Here is a 13298-nt window from a genome sequence, read left to right on the forward strand (position 1 = left end):
ACTATTTGGAAAACCTCGAAGGCATGGTTACTTTAATGAGTTCCTTGTGACTCACCATAGCCCAGAAGTTTATCCAAAGAATGCTTACTTGTTGAACCCAAAGCTAAACCTGAATCTAACACAAAGTTAAACCAAACCCTTAAATTGAACCTCAATTCATCTCACAACAATTATAGGAGTACCTGATTGAAAATTAGATCGGGTGAGATAACTAAGGAATTTTAAAAAAAAATTCAAAATTAAACTCATAAATATAATTAATTCAAATTCTGTAATTAATATTATTTTTCAAATGAAATTAACTCAAAATTACATTTCAAAATTTATTTGAAAAATCTTTTCAAAATCATTTTAAAAATCTTTTAAAACATAATTTCAAAATTATTTGAAAAATCCTTTTAAAAATCCTTTTAAAAATCTTTTAAAACTTAATTTCAAAATTATTTGAAAAATCCTTTTAAAAATATTTTAAAACTTCATTTCAAAATTATTTGAAAAATCTTTTCAAAATCATTTCAAAATCTTAAAACTTCATTTCAAAATTATTTGAAAAATCTTTTCAAAATCATTTCAAAATCATTTCAAAATCTTAAAACTTCATTTCAAAATTATTTGAAAAATCTTTTCAAAATCATTTCAAAATCTTTTAAAACTTCATTTCAAAATTATTTGAAAAATCTTTTCAAAATCATTTCAAAATCTTTTAAAACTTCATTTCAAAATTATTTGAAAAATCTTTTCAAAATCATTTCAAAATCTTTTAAAACTTCATTTCAAAATTATTTGAAAAATCTTTTCAAAATCATTTCAAAATATTAAAACTTCATTTCAAAATCATTTCAAAATCTTTTAACTTCATTTCAAAATTATTTGAAAAATCTTTTCAAAATCATTTCAAAATCTTAAAACTTCATTTCAAATTTATTTGAAAAATCTTTTCAAAATCATTTTAAAAATCTTTTAAAACTTAATTTCAAAATTATTTGAAAAATCCTTTTAAAAATTATTTAAAAATATTTTAAAACTTAATTTCAAAATTATTTGAAAAATATTTCAAAAATCATTTTAAAAATTATTTGAAAAATTATTTAAAAAAACATTTTAAAAATTGTCTGAAAAATTCTTTTAAAAATCATTTTAAAAAATTCTTTTAATCATTTTGAAAACTATTTCAAAATTTATTTTAAAAATTATTTCAAAAATTATTTGGAAATCTTTTTGAAAATTATTTCAAAATCATTTAAAAATCATTTTAAAATCATTTGAAATCATTAATTTTAAAATCCTAAATCTTATTTAATTCTATATCATGTCAAAAATCTTATTTAATTCTTTAATTATTAAGGTTCCAATCATAATTAATTTTTAAAGGCTAATTAATTTCAATCAAAGTATTAATTTTTATTCATGAAAATTCTAAATGTTCATTCATTTGAAAATCAAACTTAAACTTATTTTAAATATTTTTTAAATTAAAATAAAGGCAACTCCATCTCACACTCACTCATAAGCTGAACATGCTTGATATTCTAGAATAAGTGAGATGGTAAATTAGGAAAATAATTACCTTTGAAGACATGTTTGGACTCTAGGATCCTCAAAACTTTAAAGGCATTAATCAAGAAGGAGTGAAGGGAGTCAAATTTTTTTTTTTAATTTCAAAAAAAAAATATATAATTCATGATCTACAAAAACTAAGTGTTTTTTTTAAATCATTTAAGCAGGTTTTTTTAAGAAAATATTTATTGAAATTCTATTTTAAATATCTTTTCAAAATCTGTTTTTAGTTGAGAACTTTTTCAAAGTTTTTTTTAGTTTTTTTTTTAAAACGGCTAAGTCTTAAACTAAGTCTTTTTAAGGCTATATACTTGACAAAACATTTATTTTCAAAATTTAGCTAAGTCTCTGATGAAAGTATAAATGTTTTTAAAGTTAAGTACTCAAACTAAATCCTTTTAAGAAGTTAAGTATTTATCAATACTTTTAAGGGTTTTTCAAAATCTGTTAAAGGCTTTTCAAATTTAGCTAAGTGTCTACCAAAGTAATTATTTTAAAATGCTAAATTTTGCTAAGTTTTTGTTGAAAACACTAAGATATTTTCTCAACGTAATCATTTTTAAGCTGAAAACATAGCTAAGTATTTCAAATTTAGTTAAGTGTTTTTCAAAACAATTCTTTTTGAAAAGAAAAGTCTTTTTAAGACTAAATACGTGACAAAACTATTATTTTCAAAAGCCTTATAAATTAAGCTAAAGTACTTAACAAATTTTTTTTATCATAGTTAAGTACTTAACTATGCTACCCTTTAGGGGGAGCTTAAAATTAAATAGACTATTTCTCTCTTTTGTTAATTCTTTTTGATTTATGTCAAAGAGGGAGAGAAAAGTCAAAGTTTAAGAAATCAAGAATTTAAACATAATGAAAGGGGGAGCATAAACTTTAAATTGCATTGATGCTCATGGTTAACTTCTATTATTTATTCCTTTATATAATGTTATGTTTTACTTAACTTTCAACCAAGGTTGCCATAATCAAAAAGGGGGAGATTGTTGGTGCAGTGAGCACCAGATGATCGAACCTGAGTTTTGATTATGGCAAAGGACTCAAAGTTAAGCTGTGGTGCTATCTAACAAGGTTCATGGAGCTTACAGGAAAGTCCTAAGTGATGCTTAGGTAAAAGTCCTAGCTGCGGTTAGGCAAGGTGAAAATCCTAAGGAGGGTAACCTTAGGTCTTAGGGGGTGGTAACCCTAGGTGAAGGAAAAATCCTAAGGGGGGTAACCTTAGGTCCTAGGGGGTGGTAACCCTAGGTGGCGGAAAATCCTAAGGGGCAGTAACCTTAGGTGCTAGGGGGTGGTAACCCTAGGTGGAGGAAAATCCTAAGGGGGGTAACCTTAGGTCCTAGGGGATGGTAACCCTAGGTGGAGAAAAACCCTAGGGGGTGGTAACCCTAGGTCCTAGGGGGTGGTAACCCTAGGCGGAAAGTCCAGTCGGTCTAGAGGACCGGACTGGCATCAGGTAAATCTCCTGAGTGGAGTAGGTGAGGACGCGTTCCCCGCAGAGGGAACAGTAGGCGTCAGGTCGACCTAGGGTTTCCGGTTGGAAACTCGAAGTCAGACTCGGACAGTCCGGAGACTGTCAAACTTTCACTTTTATACTATCACTTATGTGTTATGAGCTAACTTTGTGCTGCAGGGTATTTTTGTGTTTAACATATCTTGCAGGGACCAAAGTACAAAATTGACCTCAGATGAACAGTACCGAGGCGCCTCCATGGAGCTTGGAGGCGCCTCGGGTGCAAAACCTGAGCTGGCTGCGAAGCAAGCTTGGAGGTGCCTTGGACAGCTTGATGAAGGCACCTTGGAAAGGCTGAAGGCGCCTTGAACCTGATAAGGTTCGACCAGTTTAGACCTTATCTCCGCGGCTGAATCGGCTCATTCAAGGCGCCTTAGTGAACAGTAGAAGGTGCCTTGAACACCCTTTATAAGGGATCTCGACCAGCAGCTCAGAGTAAGCAATTCCAAGTAATCTCTCTGCAACCAGCTGCTAACGACACGATCCCGAACTGCTGTGACAATCACCCGACGACCCGGAGCTCCGAAACCTCAGTTTTTCTCACTGTCGTCGGTATAATTCAATTGTTTATTGTTAGCTATTGTACTTCATCTTGTAATCATTTTTATCGAGCTTATATTTGTTGCCCACGCAAAGCGATCAAGGATCGCGGGCCTTCGAGTAGGAGTCGATCTAGGCTCCGAACGAAGTAAAATCCCCTGCGTCTTTTTGTGTGATTGTTCTCTGTTTATTCCACTGCTTTAACTCTTACGCTTTTACGATTCCGATAATTGAAACAAATAGCCGCGAGCGCTATTCACCCCCCCTCTAGCGATTCTCGATCCAACACAAGCAACAAGAGATCAAGTAAGAAGGTTTTCCATTTATATTTTTATATTTACTTTTTGTTAAGAGTTGTATTCTTGTTCTTGAGTTGTACGAGATTTCTCCACCTACGGATTATTCCAAGAAGGAGTGTATTTCATAGTGGAGAGTGTATTTGGCGTGAATCCTTAGATTAGTCATCTTATTTTAAGGTGAATACCAAGTAAATCCTTTGTGTTAGCATTGGAGAAGTTTGCTTCGTATTTTCTATTGCAAATCATCTTCGACGAAGCAAGCGAGGTATTCACCCCCTCTCTAGCTCCGGATTGTTCAAATACTTACTACTAATGCTTGTATTGCATTGTAAATTTGATGTATAAATTTACTGTCTTTTGTTATCATGAAATGCGATTTGAAAACCAAAAATTCATGAAGGGGCCGAGAATATCTAATTATACCATCTTTTTTCAATTTCCACCAACTTCAAGCCATTGAGTTATTAATAATCCTAACTATGCACACCAAATCTCTATATATATTTTGTTCAAATCTTGTTTCACTTTATACACATATCAAATATAAATATGATCCTAATTTAAATTGCTTGTCCAGATATCAAAATTCGAAAATTTCAAGCCATTGAGTTATTAATAATCCTAACTATGTACACCAAATCTCTATATATTTTGTTCAAATCTTGTTTCACTTTATACACATATCAAATATAAATATGATCCTAATTTAAATTGTTTGTTCAAATGATCCGATGATAAGGAGGGGCCCACCCCGTAGAGGTCACTACCGCGGTGGAGGTCGAAGTCAAGGCGGTCAACGCCCCTGTGTCACCTTCCGGTCGAGCAATCCGCTTGCTCAACCGGAATGAAGAAGAGTCGAGCCAATATCAATCTGATGTTATCACAACTCGGTCACATACCGCGCTTCCGACGCTTAGAGAACCATGTACCGTCGAAGCATGCGCTGAGCGCCCAACCCGCTCGAACTTACATCGAACCGGCAAAACGGGATCACTATCGAGTAGACTACATTCAAACATAGCCCCTCCGCTCGGGCATGCAGCGGAGCTCGGACAGTGGAATGGTGGACGAGTGGCCACTCCGCTCAGCCTAAGGACAAGATCGTCCAGACGGATGGAGGCTGGCCGAGCGACTCTCCCACTCGGCCCAGTAGCAAACTACAAGAGGATCTTCCAATATCCTTTTGGGAACCCGTGCCACCGACAAACGACATGGTCAGGCAGAGGATCGTAAGATGAAGCTTCCACTATCTTGTCAAAGATATGCTAAGGTCAATAAGGTATGGTGTCAGGGATACTTTCCTAACATGTCTTTTCAAGGAAAGCTTTGAGAAGCGTGCATGCCTCGAGAAGCTTGCACGCGCTCTCGGAGCCCTATATAAGGAGCTCCAAGCTTCAACAAAGGTATGCAAGTTTTACTATAGTCACACTGTTACTCTGCTTCTTCTGCTCCACTTCTTTGTCTCCTTGCTTCCACATCGCCAATGACGTCGGAGGGCCACAGCGAGGAAACCCCTCCCTGGCTCGGCACTGACGCTATTGTGGTTCCAGGTTCTCCTTATTCGGAGTCCATGCATAGTCAACAAGAGCGCCATGTCCCCCAGTATCCATCACCTCGACTCTCAGGCTGGATTAAATTTGGTGCCGTCTGTGGGAACGCGCCTGCATCTGAGCAGAGAAGATGGAAGAGGCTGGATGACTTCACACCATGACGCTCACCCAAGAGGAGATTGACATGCTCATATAGGCTCGAGTGCAGAAGATAGTAGAGCAACAGCAACAAAAGGCGCTAGCCGATCGATTGGCGTAGCAAGCAACGTCGGCGTTAAGAGGTCGAGCGGCGCATGAGGTCTGACTGGAACAACTCTCCATCTGGGGACAAAACAAAGGGTCAATAAGTACTGATGGAGAAGCACCGCCCGCCCCAATACCATTCCACCGGGCTTCGTTCCAAACGCCCTCGAAGATTGCGTAGGCGAATCAAGAGAAGGGGTTCTCCTATGACGAAGCGCCTATTCTGGATGCACGGAAAGGCAAGGCACCCCGAGCCGATGCGTTGCCCGTGTTGGGATGCATATTATAGGCCTAGCTTTTGTATAAATATTTGTTTTGAAATATTTTGAAATGAGAATCATTTTAGTTAAATGTTTGCATTTTATATTTATATATATGTCAATGTAGTTGTCCATTTAATTTATATTGTAGATAACATGGTATGTGGTGCCACACAGAAGATCACGTTATCGGTTCCTTATAAATTTAAAATTACACTAGTACACTATGTGTGTATTGAGCATGACCGTTTGAGGTTGTTCGATTTATACTGACTACATAAAAGAATAGAATCTCTGTTATTATAGATGTGCATTCTCTTAATCCCTATATAATAACAAGCATGTATACTTAGTATTTATTTCTTTAACTTATCAATGAGTGAGATTTATTCGTTAAATCAATAGGCCCGATGAGTTGTGAGATGATACTATTTATATGGTGTGTTGTTGATTATAGAAGGAATCCGTGTCCTAATTATTTAGGGTGATGATGTCCCCTTGAGGAGCTCATAAGGATTATCATGTAAAACCTACAGGTGGACTTAGTCTGGCATGATAATAAAGTTGAGTGGTACTACTCTTGGAATCAGATGTTAATTAATTGGGTTGTCAGTAACTCAATTAATTAACGGACATACGATATCTTAAACACGGGGAGATTAACACACTCATGATAAGAATGAGCCCATATTGTAATATGGGATTGGTACGATAGTTCAATAATAACCCTTTAGTGGTTTGGGTTATTATTGATGGACTTGGGTTGGGTGTTCGGTCCGAACACAGGAAGCCCAAGCCCTTCAGGAGACCTAAATCAATTCCTCCTCTAGGTCTCTATTGTAGCCTCTATATAAAGCCTCGCATCCACCCATCCATAACTTGGTTTGGTTTAACTTGATTTAGTTTAACTTAACTTGGTTTGGTTTAACTTAACTTGGTTTGGTTTAAATTAACTTGGTTTGGATTAACTTAGTTATAGAAAGAGAGATTTTTTCTAAATAGAATTCGGTTATAGAAAGAAAGATTTTTTCTAAACAGAATTATATTAATTTTCTTTCTTTGTAGCCGACGGTAAACCTATAAAAAGGAGTATGTGGTGACTCCTAAATTTTTAATTTTCTAATTCTCCACAATCCTCTTCTCTCCTTGTGGTTGGTGCCCCTTTCCTCTCCTAGCTAGGGTCGCCCCTCCTCACCTAGCTAGGGACGCCCCTTCCTCACCTTGCAAGAGTCGCCCCCCCTCCTCTCCTTGCTTAGGGTAGGCGCCCCCTTTCCTCTCCTAGCTAGGGCTGACGTCCCTTCCTAGCAATCCATTGGTGGCTGGTGGCTTGAAGAAGAGGAAGAACATTAGAAGGTGCTCCATCCTAGAACCTCCTTTTATAGCTAGCGGTTAAAAACTATGATTTAATAGGTTTATATATATCCAATAACTCCCTACTTAATTCGATGTACAAATGAAAATTCACTTAACCGTTCTATCCCTTAAAACATGTGAATTGGTTTAAAGTTCAAAAAAATTCTATAAAATAATTCTCTAATATATGACTATAATTTTATATTTATTATTATTATTATTATTATTATTATTATTATTATATATATATATATATATATATAATTTCCAAATTTAAATCATTTGTAACAGGACCTTAAATGTCTAGTTTAATTAGAGCTTTCATGACTTTTCGTTGCTTAGTCCCATTAAAACTTTGTGATTGTTTAGTTTCCAAACAGGACTTCATGACCTTTTGTAAAGTTATCAATACCTATAAACTTAACAGTCGTCATATCACCAATAACTTAATTTTAAATTTAGTGGTATATGAAAACATAAGTTTCAATGTGGTGCTTCCACACCAATATATATTTTGGGTTAAAAAAATGGATCCAAAGGCAGGACAATAAAATACATAGCATTGCAATAACTTTGAGTTACATATATATATAAACCAATTTATTCTAACATTTCTTTCCAAAAATCCAACTTTTTTAAAATTAAAAGAATTATCTACAAATTGTTACATATCCAACTCCAATCGAGGTCATCGTCATTCTCCTCAAGGAATTGTTCCACGATATTGGCAACGTTATTAGAGTTGACGAGCTTGGCCTGAGAAGATGGCCTCGTGGCAGAGGCGCTGACGATGACATTGCCGTTAGAAACTTGAACAATAGTACTGGTAGGAAAGGTGATGATGAGACCATTGTTCTCTGTTATAAGATCTATGGCCTCCTTATCCAAGAGAGACGACGACGATGGAATAAAGGTAGAAGCGGCGATGTTGCCAAGCTCATTGTCGGACATAAGATGGGAGGTGACCCTGCCCAAGATTATTGATGACAACGACGGTTGAAAAAGGGCGTTAGTGGAGGCTGTAGGGACGCTGCCATTAGAAACCATAGGAAAAATAGCGGCAAAAGCAGCGGCGTAGTCAGCGGAGACAATAGAAGTCGATGTCGCGTAAGACCTCCGGTGGCATGTCAAAGATTATGATCGGCACCGACGGTGACCAACCTGAGGGTCGTGGCTGGACGGACAATGGCGGAGCTAGGAATTATAATCTATCCGAGCTAAAAAATTTTAACGAAAAATAAAATTATTTATATGCATTAGATATGAACAAATAATTATTAGAAACTAATATGTCATACAAATTTTGATCGCTAATGCATTTTATAAAGAAAATTTGATTTCATCGTTAAATTTAGCTGTAAAATTTAATATCCGTTGTTTAACGATGAAATTTAATATCTGCCATTAAGTTTCTTAATATTTTTTAAAAAAATATTAAGAAAAACATATAATATTATCCCACAAAAATATTTTAGAAACTAATTTTTACAAGACAAATAGAACAACTACACTCATTGTCTCATTCATCAACTAGATAGGAAAATGATAGACACTAAAAATATAACAAAATATAAATTATTAAAAGATTTATAGAAGTCTAAATTTGAGTAGAATCACAAAACTTATAGACTAGACAAGCACATCAAATAGGTAACTAAAATTCTGAGTTGAAATCACATCAAATTCTAGACAAAAGATAACTATAAAAGCAAGTTGGTAACTCTGGAGTTAATCCTTGGGTCATTGCCGATAATGATACTATGAGCTGCATCAACAGTAATGACCTCGAAGTATTTGTAAGTCGAATCCTGCAAAACATGAGAGGACAAGTATAAAATGTTAGCAGTATAAAGTTCAATAACATAAAAAGGAAAACTAATCTCACCTCATTAATCCAAAATATTAGGTGTAGCAAACACAAACAAATAAAAAGTCTTGAAAGGTTGAGTGACCAATGAAATATATAGCAAGTAATGGGACAAACATGAAAATGTATCTAATCAACTAACCACTTGAATTGCGCTCCAGCTGCAATTTTCAGTTAAAGAACTTTCACACCATCAACTTCTTAAATAAAAATAGAAAAAAATTAATTAGCACATATAACTCACAAAGTAAAAAAATTATTTTATGATCCATATATACATACACATTATCGAAGTTGTGCTCTACGATTCTTCAAAGTATAATATTCATCAATGATAGAATCTGAATCAATACTTGAAGCAAACTCTCTTTCAATGTGTAACGACCCGACCCTCTTGGCCCATTTGGCGACCTCTCATGTCGTCGACCGACGACCCTTGGCCGTGTCGTTACTCACTAGGACTTTCCACCCCTGGTCAGTGGATTTTTCCCTCCCCCAGGATTCGAACTCTAAACCTCCAGGCTTAAGTATTAGAGTTTATGAATCCTGGTAACCAAGTGAGATGATCTCACTTGGTTACCAGGATTCATAAACTCTAATACTTAAACCTGGAGGTTTAGAGTTCGAATCCTGGGGGAGGGAAAAATCCACTGACCAGGGGTGGAAAGTCCTAGTGAGTAACGACACGGCCAAGGGTCGTCGGTCGACGACATTAGAGGTCGCCAAATGGGCCGACGACATAAGTGCCGACGGTCGACGACATGAGAGGTCGCCAAATGGGCCGCCAAATGGGCCAAGAGGGCCGGGTCGTTACAATAAAAAAGGCGCCTTTTTATTGTAACGACCCGACCCATTTGGCGGCCCATTTGGAGACCCTCGGATCGTCGACCGTCGGCCGTGCCGTTACTCTCTAGAGGATTCGAACTCTAGACTTCCAGGCTTAAGTACTAGAGTTTATGAATCCTGGTAACCAAGTGATCATCTCACTTGGTTACCAGGATTCATAAACTCTAGTACTTAAGCCTGGAGGTCTAGAGTTCGAATCCTGGGGGAGGCAAAAATCCACTGGCCAGGGGTGGAAAGTCCTAGAGAGTAACGGCACGGCCGATGGTCGACGATCCGAGGGTCGCCAAATGGGCCAAGAGGGCCGGGTCGTTACACAGTGTATATAATCATAGAATCGGTTAGAAAATCCTCTCCCATTCTATTACGAAGAACTGTTTTAACATGCTTCATAGCTGAAAATGCACGCTCTGTCGTTGCCGTAGAAACAGGCAAAGTTAAAATTAGACGAATCAACTTGTCGATCAAATTATAGTACTGTAATTTTTTTGTTTCAAATAACCCTTGACACAATTATGAGATAGTGGACATTTTTTGAAAATTTTCATGACAAACCACATCGAGCTCATAATGTTGTAGCTGACATATCAAATTATGGATTTCCTGTTCAGTGAAGTCCTCAGGATAATACTTCTCAGCGAGATTACAAATATTATCAATGTTGAACCGATTAAAATTATCTTTTGGATCCAAAGCAGAGCTAAGCATAAGAAGTTCTACTGTCTCATCACTGAATCTAGAGTTTAACTCTTCCAATTGAAAATCTATTGCAGCATTAAATATATCATAATGAAAGTGATGCTCAACTGTGATGGCATCCTTTTGCTGGCATGAACGACTAGAATGCTTATAACGAGCACTCATCTCTGGTATATCAACATCCAATCTTGTGCAAAATGATTTGACATATGAAAGAAGAATATCAAAACCATCATTTCTCAATGTCAGAAGAAGTGCTTTAGTTGTAGAGACCAAATCCATTGCATTTACGATATCAAGAGATTTTTGTTGCAAGGCACGACAAAGTAAATCTGTGATAGCCATAATTTTATGCATCAAATGCAAAATAAAAATAAAATCAAAAGATTTCATCACAATTAAGGAACCACCAGCTTCCCCACACATCGAAGTAGAGGAACCATCAATGATAATATTTTCAAACACATTAATAGTTGCATTATACTTATCTATTAAGTCGCAAATAGAATCAAAATGGGAGCTCCAACGAGTAGTTCCTACTCGATGCAAAGTACCAATCTGATTAGCTCCTCGTCCAGTTTCACGTTCACCAGCAACAACAGAACGTGCAATTTCATTAACTTGAGCAGATTGTAACTCAGCATTGCGTTTGGACGAAGATGTAACAAGATTAACAATAGTCGTCAAATTTGAAAAGAAAAGCCATATAGAGATCTCATTTTCAGCAGCTGCAACTAACGCTAGTTGGAGTCGATGGGCAAAACAATGTACATAATATGCATAGGGGCAATCTTTAAGAAATAAAGCTTGCAATCCATTAAAAGCACCACACATGTTACTAGCACCATCATACCCTTGACCCCGAATATTGTGTATTTCTAGATTATATCTGGTGAGTACATCACATATTTCTTTCTTAAGTGTTGCAGCTGTGGTTTCATGAACATGCACAATTTGGAAAAAACGCTCCCGTAAAAAACCATGAGTATCAACAAATCTCAAAATTATAGCCATCTGTTCTTTGTTAGATATAACCTTCGCTTCATCCACCAAAATACAAAACTTAGAATCTCCAATTTCAGCACGAATTTTGTTTCTGACTCTATTACCAATAATATGCAAGATTTCTTTTTGAACTTCTGGTGAGGTATATTTTGCATTTCTCGGTGCTTTCTCTAAGATTACATCGCCAATACTAGCATTCCATTTTCCCAAAAGTTTTAGCATCTCAATGAAATTACCACAATTTTGAGAAGCTGAAGATTCATCATGACCTCTTAATTCACATGCTTGCAAACTAAGCCAACGGACACTCTCAATTGTTGCCGCAAGTCTTAATCGATTCTTTTGAATCTGTTCAGAAAATTCTCGATTCATAACTTTATCTATATGCCGAGTTACATTCATCACATCAACAACTGATTTTGCAGATTTATTATGCACTGAGTTATAACTTCCCATATGCGACAAAAAGGCACACTTGGCTCCATCATTAACACGTTTCCAACTTTTAAACCCTTCTATTGTAAATGCAGATTGTTGTGTTTCACTTAATTCAAAAAGATAGCATGGAAAACAAAATGCTGCATCCTTTGAAGGAGAGTCCTCTAACCATGGAAATTTTTTAAACCATGTATATTGAAATCGACAATGTTGCTTTCCTGATTCAGACCGTGGGTACTCCTGCAATTTGGGTTGATATGGCCCCATTTTGATATAAGCTCGTCTAATTTCATCACGATGATTAACAGGATGTCTCCACATGGGAATACGTAATCCAGGATCTCGTTCAAGTGAAGTTTCATCAAACTCAACTCTTTGAGATTTAGAAGGAGGTTCGAACTCTTCGTTAGAAATGGATGTATTAGTCTCGGTCCTCTTGGAGGATGAAGGATTATCAATTCTTGGCTTAAAGAATGATAGAATATTATTTCCCCCTTTTCTCTCTTGATTTGACATTAAAATAACCTAGGACAAACACATTTTGACATGATAAAATCTTATAAATTTTAAATAATGATTTCTAACATAATTCTCACTTTCTCTTAAATAGATTTAATATCAACTGTAATAGCTAAAAATTCAACATTATTTAAAGTAAAAAATAATTAAGAAATCAACTGGTTTAATTCTATATAAGAAAAAGATTAATAAAAAGAAATAGAAATATGTTGTCCCTTTCTAAAGCGTAACCGCATATTAAAATTAAAATTAAAATTAAAGCTTGGCCGAATATCTAGTAAAAGAATCTTTAATTAATTTCAACATGTATTAAAAACTTTGATTAAGCATTTAATCATGCATATTTATGCATTTCATTACTAGTATTTCTTGCCATAGTAGATAATAAATAATTAATAGAATAAAAGTTAAAAAGTGAAATTAAGCAAAGAAATAAAAGCAAACCATTTTGCATTTGTTGTAACATTTCAAACTAGTTGTTTGATTCGGTTAAACATTTAACTGTGATGGATTTAGGAATGCATTTTAATCTTATAATTAGGTTATTGATTAGGCATGCATTTCAATTAGCTGTGATAAAAAAAACTAAGGAATTGGGATCAGCTATCA

At 35.4% G+C, this 13298-nt stretch overlaps 1 protein-coding gene across 1 annotated transcript; it reads right to left on the minus strand.

Annotated features, from left to right (window-relative positions):
* Positions 1–7972: 7972 nt before the first annotated feature.
* On the minus strand, positions 7973–12491 carry LOC122055020 (zinc finger MYM-type protein 1-like). The gene is made up of 5 exons (XM_042616420.1): positions 11138–12491; positions 10958–11059; positions 10584–10894; positions 9020–9126; positions 7973–8348 (listed from the first exon to the last, which is right to left on the minus strand). Exons 1-5 carry the CDS (start codon positions 12489–12491, stop codon positions 7973–7975), a joined length of 2250 nt encoding a protein of 749 aa, XP_042472354.1.
* Between the last annotated feature and the right edge of the window lie 807 nt (positions 12492–13298).

The sequence above is a fragment of the Zingiber officinale genome, chromosome 3B (assembly GCF_018446385.1).
Source record: "Zingiber officinale cultivar Zhangliang chromosome 3B, Zo_v1.1, whole genome shotgun sequence".
NCBI lineage: Eukaryota > Viridiplantae > Streptophyta > Magnoliopsida > Zingiberales > Zingiberaceae > Zingiber > Zingiber officinale.